Raw genomic sequence first — 19,061 nt, forward strand, 5'->3', positions numbered from 1 at the left:
GCCTGTAAGGTTGGTGGAACTTGCACAGCTGTTCAGGTAGGCTGGGCCTGTGCTTTGTAAGACTTTGTATGTGTGGGTGAAGAAGTTGAATTATACGTGCTTATGGAATGGGAGCCAGTGGAGGTGTGGTGGTATGTGCGACCAGTGTGCGAGGTTGAGAATCAATCCAGCTCCTGCATTCTGAACGTTCTGAAGTTTTATTTAAGCTGGTTGGCTATTCCCCCATAACTGGTGTTCCCATAGTCCAATCTGCTGGTGATGAAAGGACGGGGGACCGTTTTCCTGGTGTTTCTGCATAGCTACTTGAATATCTTTTTCAGCATTCTCATGGTGTAGAAGTAGGTTGTGGCAACTGTACTGACTTATGCAGACATGTTCAACTTGTGATCAATTATAATTCTGAGCTTTCTTGCTTAAATGCTGGATGAGGCTATAGGTCAGAGATCTGTAGGCAACCAGGTGGAGTCCCACTGTGAGGTATCTTGTCCGTGTTCAGTTTGAGATAGTTGTACTTCATCCAGGTGGCCACTTCAGTCATGCACGCACTGGTTGATACTGGTGTTGGGTGTTTTGTCTGAGCAGGGCAATATCAATTGTGTGTAATTCGTATAGGTGAGTATGTTGATGTGTGAGTGAATGACATCTATCAACAGAGTCATGTAGATATTGAAGAGGGTCGGGCTGAGTGAGGAACCCTCCGGAACTTTCTAAATGAGTTACTGTGCTTTCGAGGAGTATGGTGGCATATTGATAGTTTGCGTTTTCCCTGTGATAAAGTTGCTGAACTACTATTGTGGGTCCTTGATGCCTGTCTCGCCGAGTCGTCTGATCAGTAGGGGATGGGAGACTGTGTAGAAGGCTGTGTAAGGTAGGATGAGGACTTTGGATTGCCCTCTGTCAAGGATCCTCCGGATATCATCTATAGTTGCGACGAGGGTGATTTCTGCGCTGTGATTTGGTCAGAATACCAATAGCATGGCATCAAGGAGCTGGTAGTTGGTGAGGTGGTCGGTGAGGAGTCTGTTGATGTTTTTTTCTAAGACCTTGGTTGGGTATTATAGGAAGGAGATCAGTTAGCAGTTTGCAAGCTTGGTTGATCTGGTTGAGGGCTTCTCCAGGAGGTCACTGAAGGCTGGGTGCTTCCAGGTTTCTGGGAAAGTGAAAGTGTTGAATAAAGAGGATGGGGGTTGAACCTTTTTTGAAGGTGTGGTGGGCCAGTGGTCTGACAAAGCCTGGGAGTAGTTGGACTTCTTGATTGTCGTTGTTTTCTGTATGATGATCTTGCTCTGTGGTGTTGTCTTTGTCCAATACCGGGATACTTATTGCAAAGTTGATGTGGTCCAGTTGTGGGTCAAAGATGCAGTTGATAGCTGTGATTTTGTTGCTGGAAAAGTCTGACATGTTGTTACACAGTTCTTGGGATGGTGTGCCATTGCTGGAGGTTGCTTCTGGAGGGGTGAAGTCCTTGCTGCTTTCAAGCTGTTGTTGATATGATATGCTTGAGCCTTTCTCTTGGTTTAACGGATTTATTGGTAGTTGCACTTTTGGGTGTATTGTTTTTCCTGGCTTGCCCTTCTTCTCCGTTCTATATGTTAGCAGTGACATTTCGTCATTCTGAGTTCCTCTGTGCACCAACTGTCCTATGTTCAAGTTCTTTCTACATGGCTTCCTTTCCAAGGGGCACAGAATATCAGAGCAGGCAGGGATTCAGATGTTAAAGTTGTTGATGTCTCTCTGGCTAGGTGGTCTGTGTGCTCTGGTTATTTATTTTATTTATTTATTTAAAGAGTTTTATATAGCTCTGGCTAGACCCGAAGGTATCAGAGCGCTTTACATGAGAATCAACAATGTAACAGAAAAAGATCAACAATTACGCTACACATCGAAAAATTGGCAATACAAGGAGAGGCGAGAAACGAGAGAGAAAAGTAGTTTGCTAGCTTGGTTGATCTGGTTGAGGGCTTCTCCAGGAGGGCACTGAGGGCTGAGTGCTTCCAGGTTTCTGGGAAAGTGACAGTGTTGAATAAAGAGTTGAGGATGGGGGTTGAACCTTTTTTGAAGGTGTGGTGGGCCAATGGTCTGAAAAAGCCTGGAAGTAGTTGGACTTCTTGATTGTCGTTGTTTTCTGTATGATGATTGTAGCACCTCGGGCTGACCTGAACGTTGAGCGTGGGTGGGGGTGGGGCTACAGTCCCCTCGAAGAGATTGCCAGACACCGGTGTTCTTGGTAACGCAGGTTTTATTAACTTAAATGTTCGTTTACGGTGTATGGTCTTCCGATAGTAGGGTAGTGCTGCCTCCGCTTCTTCAGAGAGTCTTTGATGGCGTTTCTCCGCCGCTGTTCTACGCTCGTCCCGGTGTATTCTGGGACTGGTGGTCCTAGCCTTTTCCTCCACGGTGTCTCGACGACTCCGCCGTGCAGGGAAGAAAGAGAACTGCGTTTTAGAGTACTGGTCAGACCAATAGCACAGGGAAGGGAGTGAGGGATCACACGTGCACAATTCTCCGTCTATGGTCTACGGTGCTGGGTAGTGAGGGAGGGGTAGTGCATGGTGTGGAGTGTTGAATTACTTTGAGGGTTTAACCCACTTAAAGCCCGCCCAGCCCGAAAGCCGTGATCGTACCTCTGGTAGCCACACTTCCCTCGATGAAGTGTGGCTGGGCGAAGAGCCTTCCTGTTGGCCTCCTGGCTTGTCGGTTTCTGCTCCCTTCAGCTTTCCGCTCTCCGTGCTCCTTTCTCTCGCCTCGTCTCTGACCGTCACTTCGGTTCCCCGCCGTCCTCTCTCCAGCGATCTCGTCTCTGCCTCCTGCCTCCGATGTTCCTCTGTCTCCCGACTTTGTTCCACTCCTCCTTCTCCTTCTCTCCTCAGCTCCCGCCGCTCCTCCTCCACTCTCAAACTCCGCTCGTCTTCCTCTTCTCCTCGCCAGCCGTCGCTCTCTCCTCCGTCACCTCCGTGTGTAAAACACACCTGTGAGGGTTCCTGGGCGGCCTTTACCTGAGCCGAGGGGGCGTGTCTTGTGACGTTGTCTCTGTCCAACTCCGCCCAGTTAAAGAAGCAGGACTCTCCAACATCTTCCGGAGCCGTGTCGTCCGGTTCTTCTGTGTGTCTCCAGGCTCCTGTATGCTGGTCAAAGAGAGGTGAGACAGGTAAGCCTGGCGGACCCGAGTCCTCCCCGTCACAATGATCTTGTTCTGTGGTGTTGTCTTTGTCCAATACTGGGATACTTATTGCAAAGTTGGAGGGGGCAGGGGAGGTGAGAAAGGGAGGATAAGGGAAGAGACAACAAGGAGAGACTAAAGGAAGTCTGTCTAAAGACCGACTGGGTAGGTGACGATAAAGGAGGGAATCCACGGCCCATCTCCCCTATAGCTAAACAAGGTAGCTCCAACGGGCATCAGACAAAATAGTTCAGTCTCAATACATTGAGAGAGGAGAGAAGGAGAGACATAAATAGAGGGAGGATACGGGAAGAGACGACAGGAGAGACGAAAGGAAGTCTGTCTAAAGACCAACTGGGTAGGTGACGTCCAAGGAGGGAATCCCCGACCTGTCTCCCCTATAGCTAAACCAGGTATCAGACAAAATAGCTAGATCTCAATTGACGAGGGAAAATTCACAGATAAACAGGGTGGGGACTAAGGGCCAGGACAGGTGAGGGCAAAGGTCAGTAGCAGGAAAGTGGAGAAGAGTAGAGCGGAGAGGGGTAGGGGGTGGGGGGAGGAGGGAGATACGGTCAGGAGAGAAGCAGGAGGGTTTGTTGCGGCCATCATTTTAGGCAGGTACAGGCAGTATTTCAGGAGCAATCACTGTGTGGGGTGACTACATCGCAGCTTTGTTGTCTCTCTTGTCCCTGTAGGCTCTGAAAACTCACTGCATACCACTGTTTTTTCGGCTTGGCCACTGTATTCGTGTTGGTCCCTTAACATGCTTTGTGCCACACTGCCAGGTTCCATGTCCTGCCATGCACCTTCTCTATCGCTGGTTCACAACCCATTGGCTAAGTCTTTTTGCAGGGTGAGGGGGTGGGGGGGTGCCAGAGCTAATCCCTCGAACTAAGGTCCCTGTTGTACGGCTGTTGCACTCTCCGCTCCCCTCAACAGCTCACAGTGCCCGTCTTGATGTTTTCACAGTGATCGCCGGTCCTTCCCCTCTTTGCCGGCCTCCTTAAACTTCACTGATCAGGGACCCATCTCCTCGGCAGCACCTGCTCTGGAGCGACTGAGTTCTCCGCCGATCACTGGTCGCTCTTTGGCTCGAGATACGCTTTCCCGCCTCTTATGCTCTTGGCCCCCGCTGATCTTTCCCCCAATGGGGTCGGCCATTCCCCTGGGCAGCAGCATTCACAGGGGTGTGGCCGAGCCTCCTCTGCCGCTCCTCTGTCACTGTTCCACCTGGGACACCACCACCGGTACCAACCTCGTTACACAGGCAGGTGTGTCCGCTAGACCTCCTCTGCAGGACTCGCTGCTCGACACCACGTCACAGCGGCCCCAGTACACAGCAGAAGCGGACGGAGGGATCAGAAAGAGTCAAGGGATGGGGGGGGGGGGGGGGGGGTGGGGGGGGGGATAGGGGAAGCCGATGAAGCCCCACCAACACTTGTCCCCACCGCCCCCGCAGCTTCAAACCTGGAGTTTGTCCACAGCCCTCAGCAGATGCCTTCTTCACCGATCCGATCGGGCCGCCGCCATCAGTAGGCCATCAGTAGGCGCATGCAAGCTTTGCAGGGCATGGAGGGAAGGACGCGCTAAATATTGCATTAAAAGCGCCCCCCCCGGCGTGAGAATCTCTGGTATCCCCAGGACATCGGTTAAGAAGGGATGAAGTCCGCCACCATTTGACGAGACATCGCCGCCATCTTTGGGTCAGGCAAATGTAGATAATGCAGCACCAGACAGAGTCAAAAAGGCGCTTTGCACACTGCTAATGCCCACAAACAAACAGGTGGCAAGGTGTTGACTGTGATGTTGTTGAATGATGTAACAACTAGGTTTAGGTGTTTTTGTTGCTGGGTGCGCTCCAGGCTTGGACAGGCACAGATAAGCATGCCTTTGAAACGCCTTTGGCATGTCAGCAGTGCTTCCACTGGTCGTCCACGTTGCTACCACCTTTAAATAGGTTCTCTGAGGGGGCTGGAGTGCAGAGTGTGGTGAAAGGGGAGAGAGCAGAAAAAAAGTGAGAGGAGCAGGTAAGGCATGTTGGGCAGGGAGGGAGGGGGTGTAGAGGAAGGAAGCAATTAAGACAGTCCAAAAATGGGGCTGAAAGGCAAAGAAAAAAGATTGAGAAAGCAAGGAAAGCAAAAAACGAGATAAAGTCAAAAAAGGCACAAGCAAGGCAAACTAAACAGAAAACAAGGTCACAGCAGTGATTATGGAACAAGAAAAAGCAGTGATGAGAAGGGCACAAAAACACAAGATAAGCCAGGAAGCAAAAGAAAGAGCAAGAAAGTGAGAGATAGGAGTGAGGAGGAAGCCTCAAGGCACTGGAGCCAGGTCTGAAATGGCCTTGACCGGTCGAAGGACAGGTAAAAGGTAAGTTCTAGGGGGCCGATCCACCACGGCTTAATGGATGGTACGTGCTGCGCCTTGGGAGCGGGAGGAGTGCAGGGGGTAGTGGGCAGGCTGGGAGGCAGGACAGCCTGAAAGAGGCCACGCCCCTTTCTTTAGAGGAGCCGCGTCTAAAGAAAAGGGGGTGGCCTCTATTAACTGCAAGCGCAGCATGAGGCATTTGGAAGCAACCCACAAAAAAAATATTTGCAAAGTAAAAGGTGTAACATTTGCGAGAGTTTAAGCTTTTGTCCCTCTCTTAAATGTGAGACCAATGGCATTCCAAAGAAGCGTCCGCCATTGTCCCGGCTGCTTGTAAAGTAAAAGCGTGCATGGGGCGCTGAATGGTGCTACAAAGCACGTAGTGCCTACAGTAAGACAAAATTGACAAAATAAATAGTGCTTACAGACTAAATAACACAGACGCTGAAACAACAAAAGTAAAAGGTCCAGTCCTCATGGAAGGTTACAAATGAAGACAAGGCTGTACTAAGGAGGGACTAACAATCCGATTACTGAATCAGAAGCCAGCATTTACAAAGGACAAAGACAAACACACAAACCAAAGAAATATATGGCAGAGAGTAGGCGGAGCTCCAAGTGCATACTCTAATACAGCATGCCTCGCAAAACAGTCCATGCGCAGCCCGGGCTCGACCTATAAACAAGATGTTCGTTTTTAGGTAATTAAGAAAAGATGATACAGGAAAACATACGTAAAAGAATATGCAAGACAGGCCAGCAACATTTAAGCTGGTGGTGGAAAGATTTGCTCTATGTCCAAGGAAAAATTGGAAAACTATTTATGAGGGAGTTGGATAAGTAACTAATAGAGATTCAATCAACATAAGAAGAGCCTACAGTTAAAAACAAATGCCTAGGAACTCAAGCAAGAGTACAAAAAACACAAATGATGAATGAACACATGAGATGAGACAAACTGTATTATGAGTTTTATTTGTAGATTCATTGTGTAACAATGTGAGGGTACAATTTCATTTGGTTATCAGGCTCCTAACCGTCTCCGTTGACAACATGCAGATTAATGATGTCACAGATAAATCATTTCATGCAGGCTAGTGCTTAATTTGTGCCAGGGTTTGCTGGTGTTTGGCACCGGCATTTAATTCTGAACATGGGCGCTTATTTATGATAGTCCACCACATAGTGGTGCTGTCTATATCTTTTTTACGGATGTATGACGTTACAACGCATACCATTACAACTACCTACCATTACAACGCGACCATTACAACGCATACCATTACAACGCATAGCGCTTAGAGGTGCTGGATAGTGGTAAGTATAATTTACTATTCCAACTCCAGTCCCCGTGGACACTAGGGAAGGTGTTGGATAGTAAATTAAACTTATTCCCTATCCTAGAGCGCCCCCCAGCGCAATGCGTTGTAATGGTATGCGTTGTAAAAGTTGCGTTGTAATGGTAGGTAGTTGTAAAAGTTGCGTTGTAACAGGTGTATACCCTTTTTTACCAGACAACTTCAGTTTGAGATTTAAATATAGAACTGAAAAGAATGATTCTAGCCCAGCTAGGTCATGCTGAAAGCTTTGGGTGGCCTGAAATTTTCCAAAGTGACATCTGTAGGAGTGTGATGCTTATTATGTAGTGTTTATATTGCAATTGGCAGTGATGGCAGGTCCGGTTGGAAGTGCAAGCTGCAGTGGCCTCCTGAACAATCACATAAATCCTGGCACTTATTCACTTAGTACAAATCAAGAACTGTGCAATACCTTTATCTCTAGTCCTGTTGAACTGTGACTTTTTCCCTGCACCTCAGGAATTCATTTTTGGATAAGGCCTAATTTTGATTTAATTTTTTTTTCTTAACTCAACCATAGCCTTCTCCAGACCGCACATGGGTATCTGCCCCAAGTATGGCAGCGTTATTTTTAAAAGCTTTTGAGTTGTGCATCAATGAAACAAAGCCTACGGTGTCCAGGCATGGCTTGAGTATAGCTGCGGATTGAGGCGTGTCAGCAGGTACATATGACATCTTGTCATATTATGTTATAACGTTTTATAGAGCGCACAGCTGCCCCAGCAAAGGGGCGTCCCGGCGCTAAGCAACAGAAAAGAAAGGCTGCAAAAAATGGAGGATCTACGGCGGAGGTAAAAGGTGGGTCTTGATGGCCTTACGAAAAGCAAGGTAGTTGTTAACGCTGCGGATGGAAAGAGGGAGTGAATTCCAGAGTTTGCATGTCAGAAAACGGAAGGAACGCCCACCAGCCCACTCCCTCCTTACGTCTAGCCACGGGCAACCAGTGTAGCCGAGGGATAGCATTAGTGGTGGAACAAGTTCTAGGTAGGCTGAGAAGAGATCTGGCCGCAGCATTCTGGACCCTCTGCAATCTCAGAGTCTCAGATTTGTTGGTTCCTAGGTAGGGCAAGCTGGCATAGTCCAGTCTCGATAGAACAGAGGCTTGGACAATAACCTGTCCAGTGGGCGGATCAAAAAAGCCTAACAGCGGTTTGAGACCCTGCAGTATGCCAAAGCACATCCCTGACACTTTCTTGGTTTGGACTTGAAAATTTAGGGCCGGATCTACCCAGATTCCAAGGTTTTTCACCACCTGTTTAGGGGCCGGCACACAACCAAGAGCAGCAGGTCACCATTGCTCACTCCACAGCTCAGGATTTTTTCCTACCAGCAAGACCTCAGATTTGCTGGCATTGAGACAGTTAGCAGTCATCCACACAGCGACGACGGCGAAGCCGCTTTGAAACTTTTGGGAATCCTGCAAAGAGTAGTCGGAGAGTGCCACAACAAGCTGTGTTTTATCTGCATAAGACACAACTCTAAGCCTTCTGCTTCAGGCCACTGCTGCCAGTGGTTGCACATAAAGATTGAAAAGAGTGGGGCTAAGAGCTGAGCCCTGTGGCACACCTCGTTTGATGGAATGGACCGTAGAGGTGAAGGGGGGGGGGGGGGCATTACCTGGAAGGTCCAATCTGAAAGAAAGGAGGTAAACCAATCCAGTGCCAGGCCCACGATTTCGACCTCTTACAACCTTTGCAGCAGGATCGGGTGGGAAACTGTATCAAACATGGCACTGAGGTCAAGAAGGATCAGTGCCGAAGTTTTCCCCACATCCAGTGCTGCCCTCAGATGTTCTGTCACAGCTAAGAGAGTAGACTCCGTGCTCTGACCAGGCCGGAAGCCATTCTGAGAAGGGTCCAGTATGTTATTCTCCTCTAAAAAGCCTGTCAGGATGGAATTTATGTGGGCCTCGGAGATCTTAGAGGCCCAAAGCAAGAGAGAGATGGGACGAAAGTTCTCAGATTTGGCTGCATCGAGGGTAGGCTTTTTAGCAGAGGAATGACCCTAGCTTGCTTCCAGGACCTGAGAACGATATCAGTGGACAGAGACATATTGATCACCTGACCCAATGGTGTAAGATGCACTGGTAGCAATTTTATCAATTGTTCGGGCTTCATAGGGTCAGCAGGAGAGCCCAATTTCACTTTGCCGCACAGAGCACGCAGCTCGCCTTGGGTGATCAATGAGAAAGTGGCCAACGTGTGAGTAGATAGAGATCGTCACAAAGGGACAGGACGCGTCACGACTGGAGGGAAGGTTTAATAGATGTTTTCCACCTTGTTGTCGAAAAAGGTGGCGGGAGCCTCACAGTGCTCGTCTGACGTGATCGCGGTTGTTGCAGATACACCTGCTGATTTCAGATCTTTGAGTATAGAAAAAAAACTCTTGGTGGGGTTCCTGCTAGTCCTAATCTGGTCAGAAAAGTAGGCTGCCTGTTCGGACTGAATAGTCATATGGTATTTTTTAATAGCTGCCTGATAGGAACGGATGTATGACGTTACAACGCATGCTTTTACCACGCATGCCTTTACAACGCGGTTTTTACAACGCATGCCTTTACAACGCATAGTGCTTTGGGGCGCTGGATAGTGAATAGTTTAATTTACTATTCCAACTCCAGTCCCCTTGGATAGTAGGGAAGGTGTTGGATAGTAAATTAAACCTATTCCCTATCCTAGAGCGCCCCCCAGCGCAATGCGTTGTAATGGTTTGCGTTGTAAAAGTTGCGTCGTAAAGGCACTGCGTGGTAAAAGTTGCGTTGTAAAGGATGTTTACCGATAGGAACCCTTCCGGAACGGATCATAGTCCTGCCTCCAAGCCCGCTCCAGCCTCTTACACGCTTTATGCATGGTGGCAAGTCTGTCATTATACCAGGGACTGGATTTAGTGTTAAGACATTTAGACCATTTTGCAGGAATAAGTGCATCCAGCGGTCGGAGTAGCCAATCCGACAGTGTGTTCTATGCAGTGTCTGGATCCTCTGACAGACTTGGTGTGCTCCTCATAAGGATGGCAAGGAGGTGATCAATGTCTAATTTATGCCAGGGGCGTCTGACAAGAACGGATTACCTGCAGATGAACAGCAGCCAGGTGGTGCGCACCGCATGAATATTGCTCCCTAGAAATGTCTACCATTCGTTTAATATTGATTTAATTGTCAATTTACCTGCATTCATCCATATTCCAGTGTTTACTACCCCCCACCCTGCCCCTCCCCTGCCCCACATCACCGCCCGGTAGGACTCCCACCAGGAGCCGTTACTAGTGTTTACAATGCAATCACACCGCGATGTTGCAGCAGGGTGGTACACTACAGTGGCCTCTTGCTTCAATCCCAGTTGCAGTTGTGTGGTGCCTTTACTTAACTTTATGCCGCTTCAAACTTGCCAGAAGGGATTTTTTTGTATCATTATTATTATTATTAATAATAAGGAAGAGCAGCCTTGCAGCGAACTGGTATAAGCAGCTGCAGGCTCAGGTTTGAGAAGCTTTTTTAATGGGCAGCTTGGCGCCTGTGCAGATTTATGCGAGGGGTGGCCCGTGAAGCGGGGGCGTCATGCTAAATAAAAAAGAAAAAACACTATCATACAAACGGGTGCCTTGCTAAAATATTTAGCGCAGCGTCCGTGCTGTTTCTACAAAAGTGGGCATCGCTGAGTTGCCCCCTTGTGTCTCCCTTGGAAGAAGAGCTCCCCGTTTACTACGAGTTAAACAAACCGGTGCTCACAACTGTGCATGAGAGACTCTCCTGCAGTAAGAGAAACTCATTAAAGAAAATAGTGCTTACTGACTAAAGAAGTAGTACAGTGTAACAACCGAAGTAAAAGGGACAGTCCTCATGGGAGATATTAAGGAGGGACTAACATGTCTAATAACGAATCAGAAGCCAGCATTTACGAAGGACAATGACACAAGCCAATGACAAATATGGGCGGAGAGTGGGCGGGGCTTCACGTGCACACTCCAATAGAGCATGGCTCACAGATCAGCACCTGCGCTGCCCAGGCTTCACCTAAAAAACGTAAACGAGAAGGATAGAGAGAGAGAGGTGCAGGGTGAGGGCTACCATTTGTGCACAGTAAATGTATGACATTTCAATTAGCTTTTACCTAATAACCAAAAAATACTAATCCACTTACCTCTAACCTTGTGTTCAGGCGTTAAGTGCTACTTTCCTTCTTTCCCTTAACCTGGGATGTAGAGTAGCGTGCTACTCGCGGCCAAACCTGCCAATGCCTAGGCAAGGGTAGTGAGCGCTATATAAATACAATTTACTATTTTAGTTACATGGTTTGTGTAACTGTGTGGCATAAGGGACCCAGGTGCGCCTTACCTTCCCGTGCTGCCCTGCTCGCTCATAACAGATCACCGTTTCTTCCCACATTTCCAGCTTCTCAAAAATCTGCAGTGCAGAGTTCGTGCAACCCAGATCAAAGAGGAAAAAAGCCAGTTGGCGCTAAAAAGAATAATCAAAATTGGGTATGAACATTGCGTTATCACCTATTTTTTTATTTTATTCATTGTTTTCAATTACATAAAACAATACCAAATTCAGTGACAATTGTGCAATTTGCTGTTGTAGCGACAATAACAAAAAAGCAAGGCACATAATTATTCTGCTGGTGTAGTGAGGAGACATAATACACATTAAGTCTGAATCAAAATCTATGGATAATGCCCAGTTGGCAGTCCTGACAGGCAGGCCATGTGAAGAAGCGGTTTACTGTGCTCATGGTGGATCTAGAGAGGAAAGGACCAAAATGGTATAGAATGTGGATAAATCATAACAGCATTTGCAGGGTTGACATGACATAGGGGCATAGGCTCCGGAGGAGGGTGGGAGTTGCAGGTACCTGTGGAGGGACTGTCAGATATTTCGTGGGCGAGATGTGGGAGGCTGAATCTTGGGCATAAAGTTCACTGGTTGCATTGCTGAAAATAAAGCTTTTAAGCAGTGGGGCGACGACTGTTCCCCCAGCACAATGCAATCTCCCGCTTCACGTGATAGTGTGGCATAGTGTCGGGATCCCTTTGGGATATCATGTACATATCCCAGTAACGCTAGAAGGCGCATCAGAGTCATCAATTCCTCCAGCATCTGGAAAAGTCGTGCAAAGATGTCGGACCAGTAACTGTGGACATGCAGGCACGTCCACGCTAGGTGTAACAAATCAACGTTCTTAGCATTACATTTGGGCCATGTAGAGGGGTGGGAGGGGTCAATCCTGGCCATGAGGCTGTGAGTCATACATGGCACGCTGGAGGAACTCAAAGTGTAACAGTTTATGTTTATGATTAGGGTAAACTAGTTTGGTTTGGAGACAGTAATCATACCAGACGTCAGCCGGCAGTGGGTGTTGTAGGTCATTCTTGATAAGAGCATTCTTGATAAGATACAAAATGAACCTGTTAAGTGGCGTTGCAATGGTGAAACATGTATCCTCCGCCCAAGGGGTAGCTTGCCCTCACAGAATTAGAACTCCTATAGTGTGCAGCACATAGCGATACAGAGTATGCTTCTCAATGGCTTCAGTCATTGGGGGAAGCCAACGGTTGTCTGCAAGTGGCAAGGCAGGGAAGTATAAACGCCCCTTACCCAGAAGACACATTAAACTGCACCATGCCCAACATGTGGTGGAGAGTGGCTAGATGTCAGTGGGATCCAATGGCAGCCTCCTTGGGGTGCATCTCCCACTAAATCCCGGTCAACACGGACGTACGGAAGGCAAGCGTCACTGTGGTACCAATAATACGTGTATTGACATTGGATGACCAGATAATATAGGTGAAAATATGGCACTCCGAAGCCGCCTTTTGCAAAAGGGAGGACAAGGCTCACCACCCAACCCATGGTTTGAGACCCACCCATATTAATCGCAACAAGAGACCTTGTAATGTGGCAAAGAAAGCACTGGTAAAAGATATGGGAATGTTAAGAAATAAATAAAGAAATCGAGGAAGGACGAACATTTTGATGATGTCCACTGGCCAGCTAGGGACAGCAGCAGTTTTATTCAGTTCTAGATTTGTGGTTAATTTGCTCACAGCTGGACCAGAATTCAGTCGAATGAGCTGCTCCCTATCACGATGGATATGAATACCAAGATATTTTACAGTATCTTCACACCACTGCAACAGAAGATCACGCTGAAACTGGTGTGTGGCCGCTGTCAACGGGAAGAGCTCAGAAGCTCAGATTTGCTCCAGTTGAACAGCAGGCCCGAAAAGCAACCAAATCTCTGGATCTCTCAAACAACAGGGTGCAAATTCGCCGATGGGTGTCTAAGAGAGATTAAAATGTCCACGCAAAGTGATCAGAGAAATTGGCCTGTGCTGAACTCTAGCCCTCTCCAAAGAGAGTTCTCCTGGATATGCCGCAATAATGGGTCCATAGCAATGATAAATAGGAGTGGAGAGAGTGGGCACACCTACCTGGTGTCCCTCGCTGATGTAAATGCAGACGTCAAAGAACGGTTGAGACGGATATGCGGTGGATGTATAAAAGCTTCATCAGGGATGAGAATCCGCATGGCAGACCAAGTTTCTGCCATATTCTGTTCACAATAGAGAACAAGGTACACAGATTTATGAACATGAAACAATTAAGAATGAAGCCAGGCTGCAAAGAGCAAATAATGGTTTCGAGCAAGAGGGCCAGTCTAGTGACAAGAATTTTAGCAAGAATCTGTTTGCCAAAATTCAACAAGGACAAGAGCCTATAGGATTGGCATCGTAAAGGGCTCCTTTCCAGGTGTTAGTAAAAAATGAATATGATCGCTTTGGGTAGAGTGGGTGGTAGCATTACCGGTCTCAAGTGATTCAGCATAGAGCTCTAATAGGTGGGAAGCATGAAGATGTTTATACATTTTGTAAAATAGACCCGTAAGGCCGTCACAACCCAGGGCCTTGGACCCGTTCATAGAGTCTATTGCTGCAATGATTTCCTCTGCTGCTATTGGTTCACTCAAAACTGTAGCTGTGGAGCGGACATCCAAATCATAGGCACCTCGGCGAGATATTCCGCCAGTGCATCGCCATTCTCGCATATTTAGAGGTGTTGGGTTGAGTGTAAAAACATTGCAATTACGCCAGTACCTTAACTTTAATAGAGGTCCGCACCTCATGTGTGAGCTCTAGTATAAAATCCGACCCCCTCTGAAGTTGGAGCAATCTCGCCAATGTGAGGACCCGGGCACTACCCCTGCCCGTAGTGACGGGCCCTCGCGTATTTGCCTATAAAGTCTACATCAGTCGGCCAATTCAAGGAATTCCTCCATCACCACAGCACAGAGGTGGATTTAGTCGTCATCAAGACCCTCAGAAGCAGTTGTGTCTATGCACTGGAGAGTACCCATCACACATTCCAGGGAGCGGCATTTGTCACATAGTATAACACTTTGCTTGGCTGTAACCACCCTGCGGATATAGGCCTTAAAGGCCTGCCAGAGGGTTGCCTGCATGGCCACCGAGTAATCGGAGATGGAGTTTCAAAGTTTTTCCAGAAAAATAGAATTGCCCAAGGAAACTAACTTGTTTTGGCCCTGCTGCCCAGAAGTGGAGTGTTTAAAACCATTCATACTGGAGCATGATCCAACAACGCGCAGGAGGGAACTTCACCTCATCAAGCCGGGGAGGATAGAAAGAGAAAAAAGAACAGTAATCTAATCGCAGCCAGGTGCTGTGGGGTGCAGAGTAGAAGGTGTGGCCCGGGAGTTGGGCATGCTGGTGACGTCACGCATCTGTAAGAAGAAATGAATCGCAAATGTTACGCAGTATACGTGTTGCGCGGGGCTTGCCGCTTGGACCCGATGACATGAAGTCCACCACAGGGTTGAAGCATAAATTAAAGTCCCCCCCCCCCCCCCCCCCCCCCCCCCCCCCCCCAAGGATGATGTGGTCGGGATCCGCTTTCTCCAAGAGTTTCCACAGGCCATAAAGAAAATCGGGGGAGCCAATGTTGTGAGCATGTACATTTAAGAGCAGTGCAGTATGTCCTGCCAGTCGGCCTGTAACTGCCACATACCTCCCCTCCACATCCACAGTGCTGCCTATAAAGAACAAGCATTTACAATGCAAGGGTCTCGTCTTTGTTAAAGTTAGAGCTATTGGCATTGCAAATGCCATTTTTTTCATTTATTGGCTTTTTTTTAAACCGATAAATATATGGTATTGTCATTTACAATGGCAATAGGTAAGCATTAGAGAGTAGTAGAGAGTATTAGCAGTGATTAATAGTTAATCGAGAGTGACTTGTTGATTAATAGAGAGTATACTTGTAAAGGGGGAACATCACTTACAATGCATTTTTTACAACGCACTACCATTACATCGCAACCATTACAACGCATACCATTACAACGCATTGCGCTGGGGGGCGCTCTAGGATAGGGAATATATTTAATTTACTATCCAACACCTTCCCTGCTATCCACGGGGACTGGAGTTGGAATAGTAAATTAAATAATTCACTATCCAGCGCCTAAAAGCATTATGCGTTGTAATGGACTGTGTGGTAAAAACCGCGTTGTAAAGGCATGCAATGTAAAAGCATGCGTTGTAGTGACACCAATCCCTTGTAAAGAGTAGAGTAGGAGTGAGTTGTAGGCAATAGTAGTTAGTGAGTAGATTAGTGGAGAGTAGTATAGAGTGAGTAGTAGATAGTGTGTAGAGCGCATGTAGGAGTTAGCGAGTAGTAGAGACAGAGTAGCAGTGAGTAATGAAAAGTACTCGATAGAAATAGATGTAGTGTAGTCAGTTATAGATAGTATATGGAGTAGTATAATTTATTTAGCAGAGTGAGTAGCGAATGACTTTTAAAATAGAGTATATATATATTAGAGAGCAGTAGTTAGTTAGTACTATGTGGTGGTGGTGGATGTGGTGGTGGTGCCTGCTCACTCACTTATAATCATTCTTACTTTTATTCACTCATTTTCACTTATTCTCACTCACTTTGACACATTCATTCTCACTCAGTTACGTTCATCACTGCCACTCACTCAATCATTTTTTTTATATTCATTCTCGTTCACACTAATTCTCTCTAACACGCGTCACACTCTTCACTCACACACAAACATACTTGCACATAAAAACAGACTCACTCTCGCACTTACACACGCTATCACACACACACACTTGAACACATGAACACAACATACATTTAAAAGCATTTTATCTAACTTACCTCAGCGGCTAGAACATGTCCTGTTGCAGCTCCTTGGACTCCATTTTTTTACACTAATATTGAGTAATAGACTATTATTCATTATTGGCATAATTAGAAATGGGCACATAACAGGAAGGGAGGAGACCTAACGGCCACAAATGCAGCTCCCACTGTGTAATTGCCACTGATTTTGATGAGAGAGCAAAAGCACTGCGAGTGTTTTCAAAGAACAATCCAGGAGCCACAACTGCGATCCATTGCAACCCCTAATCGATATCCATTCCCCCATCTCTCAGCAAATCTTTCTATCATGTTTGTCTCATTGGTCCTCTCTCTTCCACATGAATCCCTATTTTTCTGCCCCTCTCTGAGTTCTCTCACAACATTGCTTCTTGTACTCCAGTCCCTTACTCTTCCACTCTGTAGATCTGACCCGTCTTCCTCAGCTGTCTCTCTCCCTTCTCTCAGATGTCTCTTTATTACCTTGATAACAAGAAAAATGAGCAACCCAATATACCCTTGAGGGTTTGGGCAAACAATATGGAAAGGTGAGAGTACCTTCAAGGGATTTTCTTAAAGTTAGTTGGAGCTTAAAGCTTGTGATGCTAGTTAGTGACCAGCAACAATTTAGGCCAAGAGTGCAGAAATGCAACAACAATAATTCATTTACTCTAAAGCAGTCACAGTAAGTGATCAGAGAAAAAATAGCAGAGGTGCAGGGTGTATATGGAAAATTGTATTTAATACTCTAAAAATGATTAAAAACAGGGTACAAAATCAATGTCAACAATGTTGCAAGAAGTATATGATAGACAATCAAATGAACACTTCTTTGGAACAATTGTTCGCGCTTTCCTGCCTTATTACAATCGATCAATTAATATAGGTAGGAAAAGCGTAAGTCGATGTTTCAGTCCCCTTTAGGGTCGATCCGATTTTTAGAAAAAATAGTATTTTATTGATGCAGAATTGAACATGAACAGCCGACACGTGTTTCGCCCTCTGTGGCGAATTGCGCCAGGGCTTTCTCAAGGCTAAATTCAATTTCTTAGTGACATTCTGTTAGATTCGCTAGTGTACATCATAATGGATATAACACACAATAGATTCCTTAAATATTTCAATTTGGAGTTAAATCTCCCGCCAGATCATCGCGTTTCAACTAAAAATGCCGTGCACAGCAGAGAAGTCCTATAACGTCATGATTACAGGATTCAACCTTAAAATAATACGTACGTAAACCTGGAAAACATACTCTCTTTTTCTAAAAACTGTTCAAATTTCAAAACTCTAAAAGGTCCAGAGTTTTGAGTATGTTTCCTCCGTCTTCATAAATCTTTGTGAAAACAGATATAGTTCTGGAATCCTTGGACATTCTCTGCTTAGCTGTCATGCGCTTAACAAGACAACCTGATTTATTTCTTCAACTGCCCACGTCATCTTAGCTTGCCTTTAGTAATGAATGAGGTACCTCAGTGGCTCTACCAAATTCAGCACTATGCTTAAAGACCCCAACCCCCAACGTACCACCCGGTAAAGATGCTCGCCCACCCTAATATTCCAACATACTCCCAAGCCACCCACAGAGAGTCTGCTGGCCTTGGGACACCCTCAGCCAGCCGCGGAACAGTCTTCCGGAACCAACAATCATCACCCACCAGGAACTATCTTCTGGCAATAACAAACCTTCGGACTCCCTCTGCTGGAGCTCAGAATCCATCAAACCCCACTGTGTTTGGCCCCTGCCTGTCTAAAGGTACAATTTGTCACCGTCTGCTGAGCCGCCAAGGACCAGAGAAACTAAAATGACAAGGACCAACCATACCAAACTACAAGAAGCAGTAAGCAGGTCGGGAATTGCTCACTGCAGCCTGGCACTGAAGACCCACTCAGCCCACTTTCCAGCCACCAGAGCATTTGACATCTGACGGGTCAGTTACTCAACCTTAAAAATCACCTAGAGGGGCGTGGCCGAGACAGCGATGTGAGCGGACGTGTCTCGCCTGAGCTCCGTCACCCCGCTGCTTTCATTGGCCTGTTTCCGCGTAGTTTCGGGGGAACATCCACTTCTGGGGTCCCCCCGTGCGCCAACGACCCTGCTGGTGTCTTTTCTGGGCGGCGAACGGCGGCTGTGGAGCATTCTGCGGTTGCAGCACCGGCCTCCGGGTTCCCCGCAGTCGGCCGCTGGCCGCCATCTTGTCGTGGTCCCTCTGCTGTCACGCTTAGACTGGCTCCCGGGGAAAGGCCCGACACTGCGCCCCGGGTGAGGCTCCGGAGCACCCCTGCTCCCTCCTGTGGACTCCCTGCACCAGCGGAATCAGCCTGTCGCCGGCGGAGTCGCGCCGGAGCTGTCGGAGCCGAGCTGCCACGAGCGGAGCTCACAGCGGCGGCCTGGACGCCGAGCCTACGCGAGCCCCCGGCTTCGGCGGGGGACGAAGGCCCAGACACGAGGACTCGCCGGTGGCCCCTGCCCACGAGCCTCTGCTCCATCGCCCGTCGCTGGACCCACCCGGTGAGCTGCAGCGCGCTGACCTCCTTCCCCCCCCTGCTGCCTTCCCGGGGGGTCCGGCGATTGCGGGGCTTGGCGGTTGATCTTCCCGCCATCTTCTCCCCTCGGCGGAGGGCTGACCCCGCTCACGGAGGATCCTTGCCGGAGTACCCTCGACTGCCCTGAACTCACTGGCAGCGGCCTGGGGAGCAGCCCGGTCGCTGCGTGCAAGCGGGCCCTGAGCCTTGGTGGACCCCACATCCTCTAGTCAAGTCCTCTGGCCGCCCCCCTGCTAAGGCCCGGCCCTGCCAAGCCTGGTGGGCCGCAGATCGGGCGCACCTGCCGCGACCACACGGGGACCCCGGGAGCCTTTGCCTTCTGTTTTTCCCGGCGCTGGGCCTCCCGCAGTTGGGGAGCTGGGACGCCTGGGGGGCCCCCCTGGACACTCTCTGGCTGCTGTGAAGGGGCTGGCTGGACGCTGCACTGGGATTAGGCCCTGACCCTGGTGGGACAGGG

The 19,061-nt window shown here is 48.0% G+C and overlaps 1 protein-coding gene across 1 annotated transcript in view; it reads right to left on the reverse strand.

The window, feature by feature from the left end:
- The window catches only part of TTC27 (tetratricopeptide repeat domain 27), a 1,875,723-nt gene that overhangs the window by 435,282 nt on the left and 1,421,380 nt on the right, over window positions 1-19,061 (reverse strand). The window contains exon 12 of the mRNA XM_086926895.1: window positions 11,222-11,344. Coding sequence (XP_086783021.1) covers window positions 11,222-11,344 — 123 coding nt within the window. The remainder of the gene's footprint in view (window positions 1-11,221; window positions 11,345-19,061) is intronic.

Source organism: Lissotriton vulgaris, chromosome 6, assembly GCF_964263255.1.
Source record: "Lissotriton vulgaris chromosome 6, aLisVul1.2, whole genome shotgun sequence".
NCBI classification, from domain to species: domain Eukaryota; kingdom Metazoa; phylum Chordata; class Amphibia; order Caudata; family Salamandridae; genus Lissotriton; species Lissotriton vulgaris.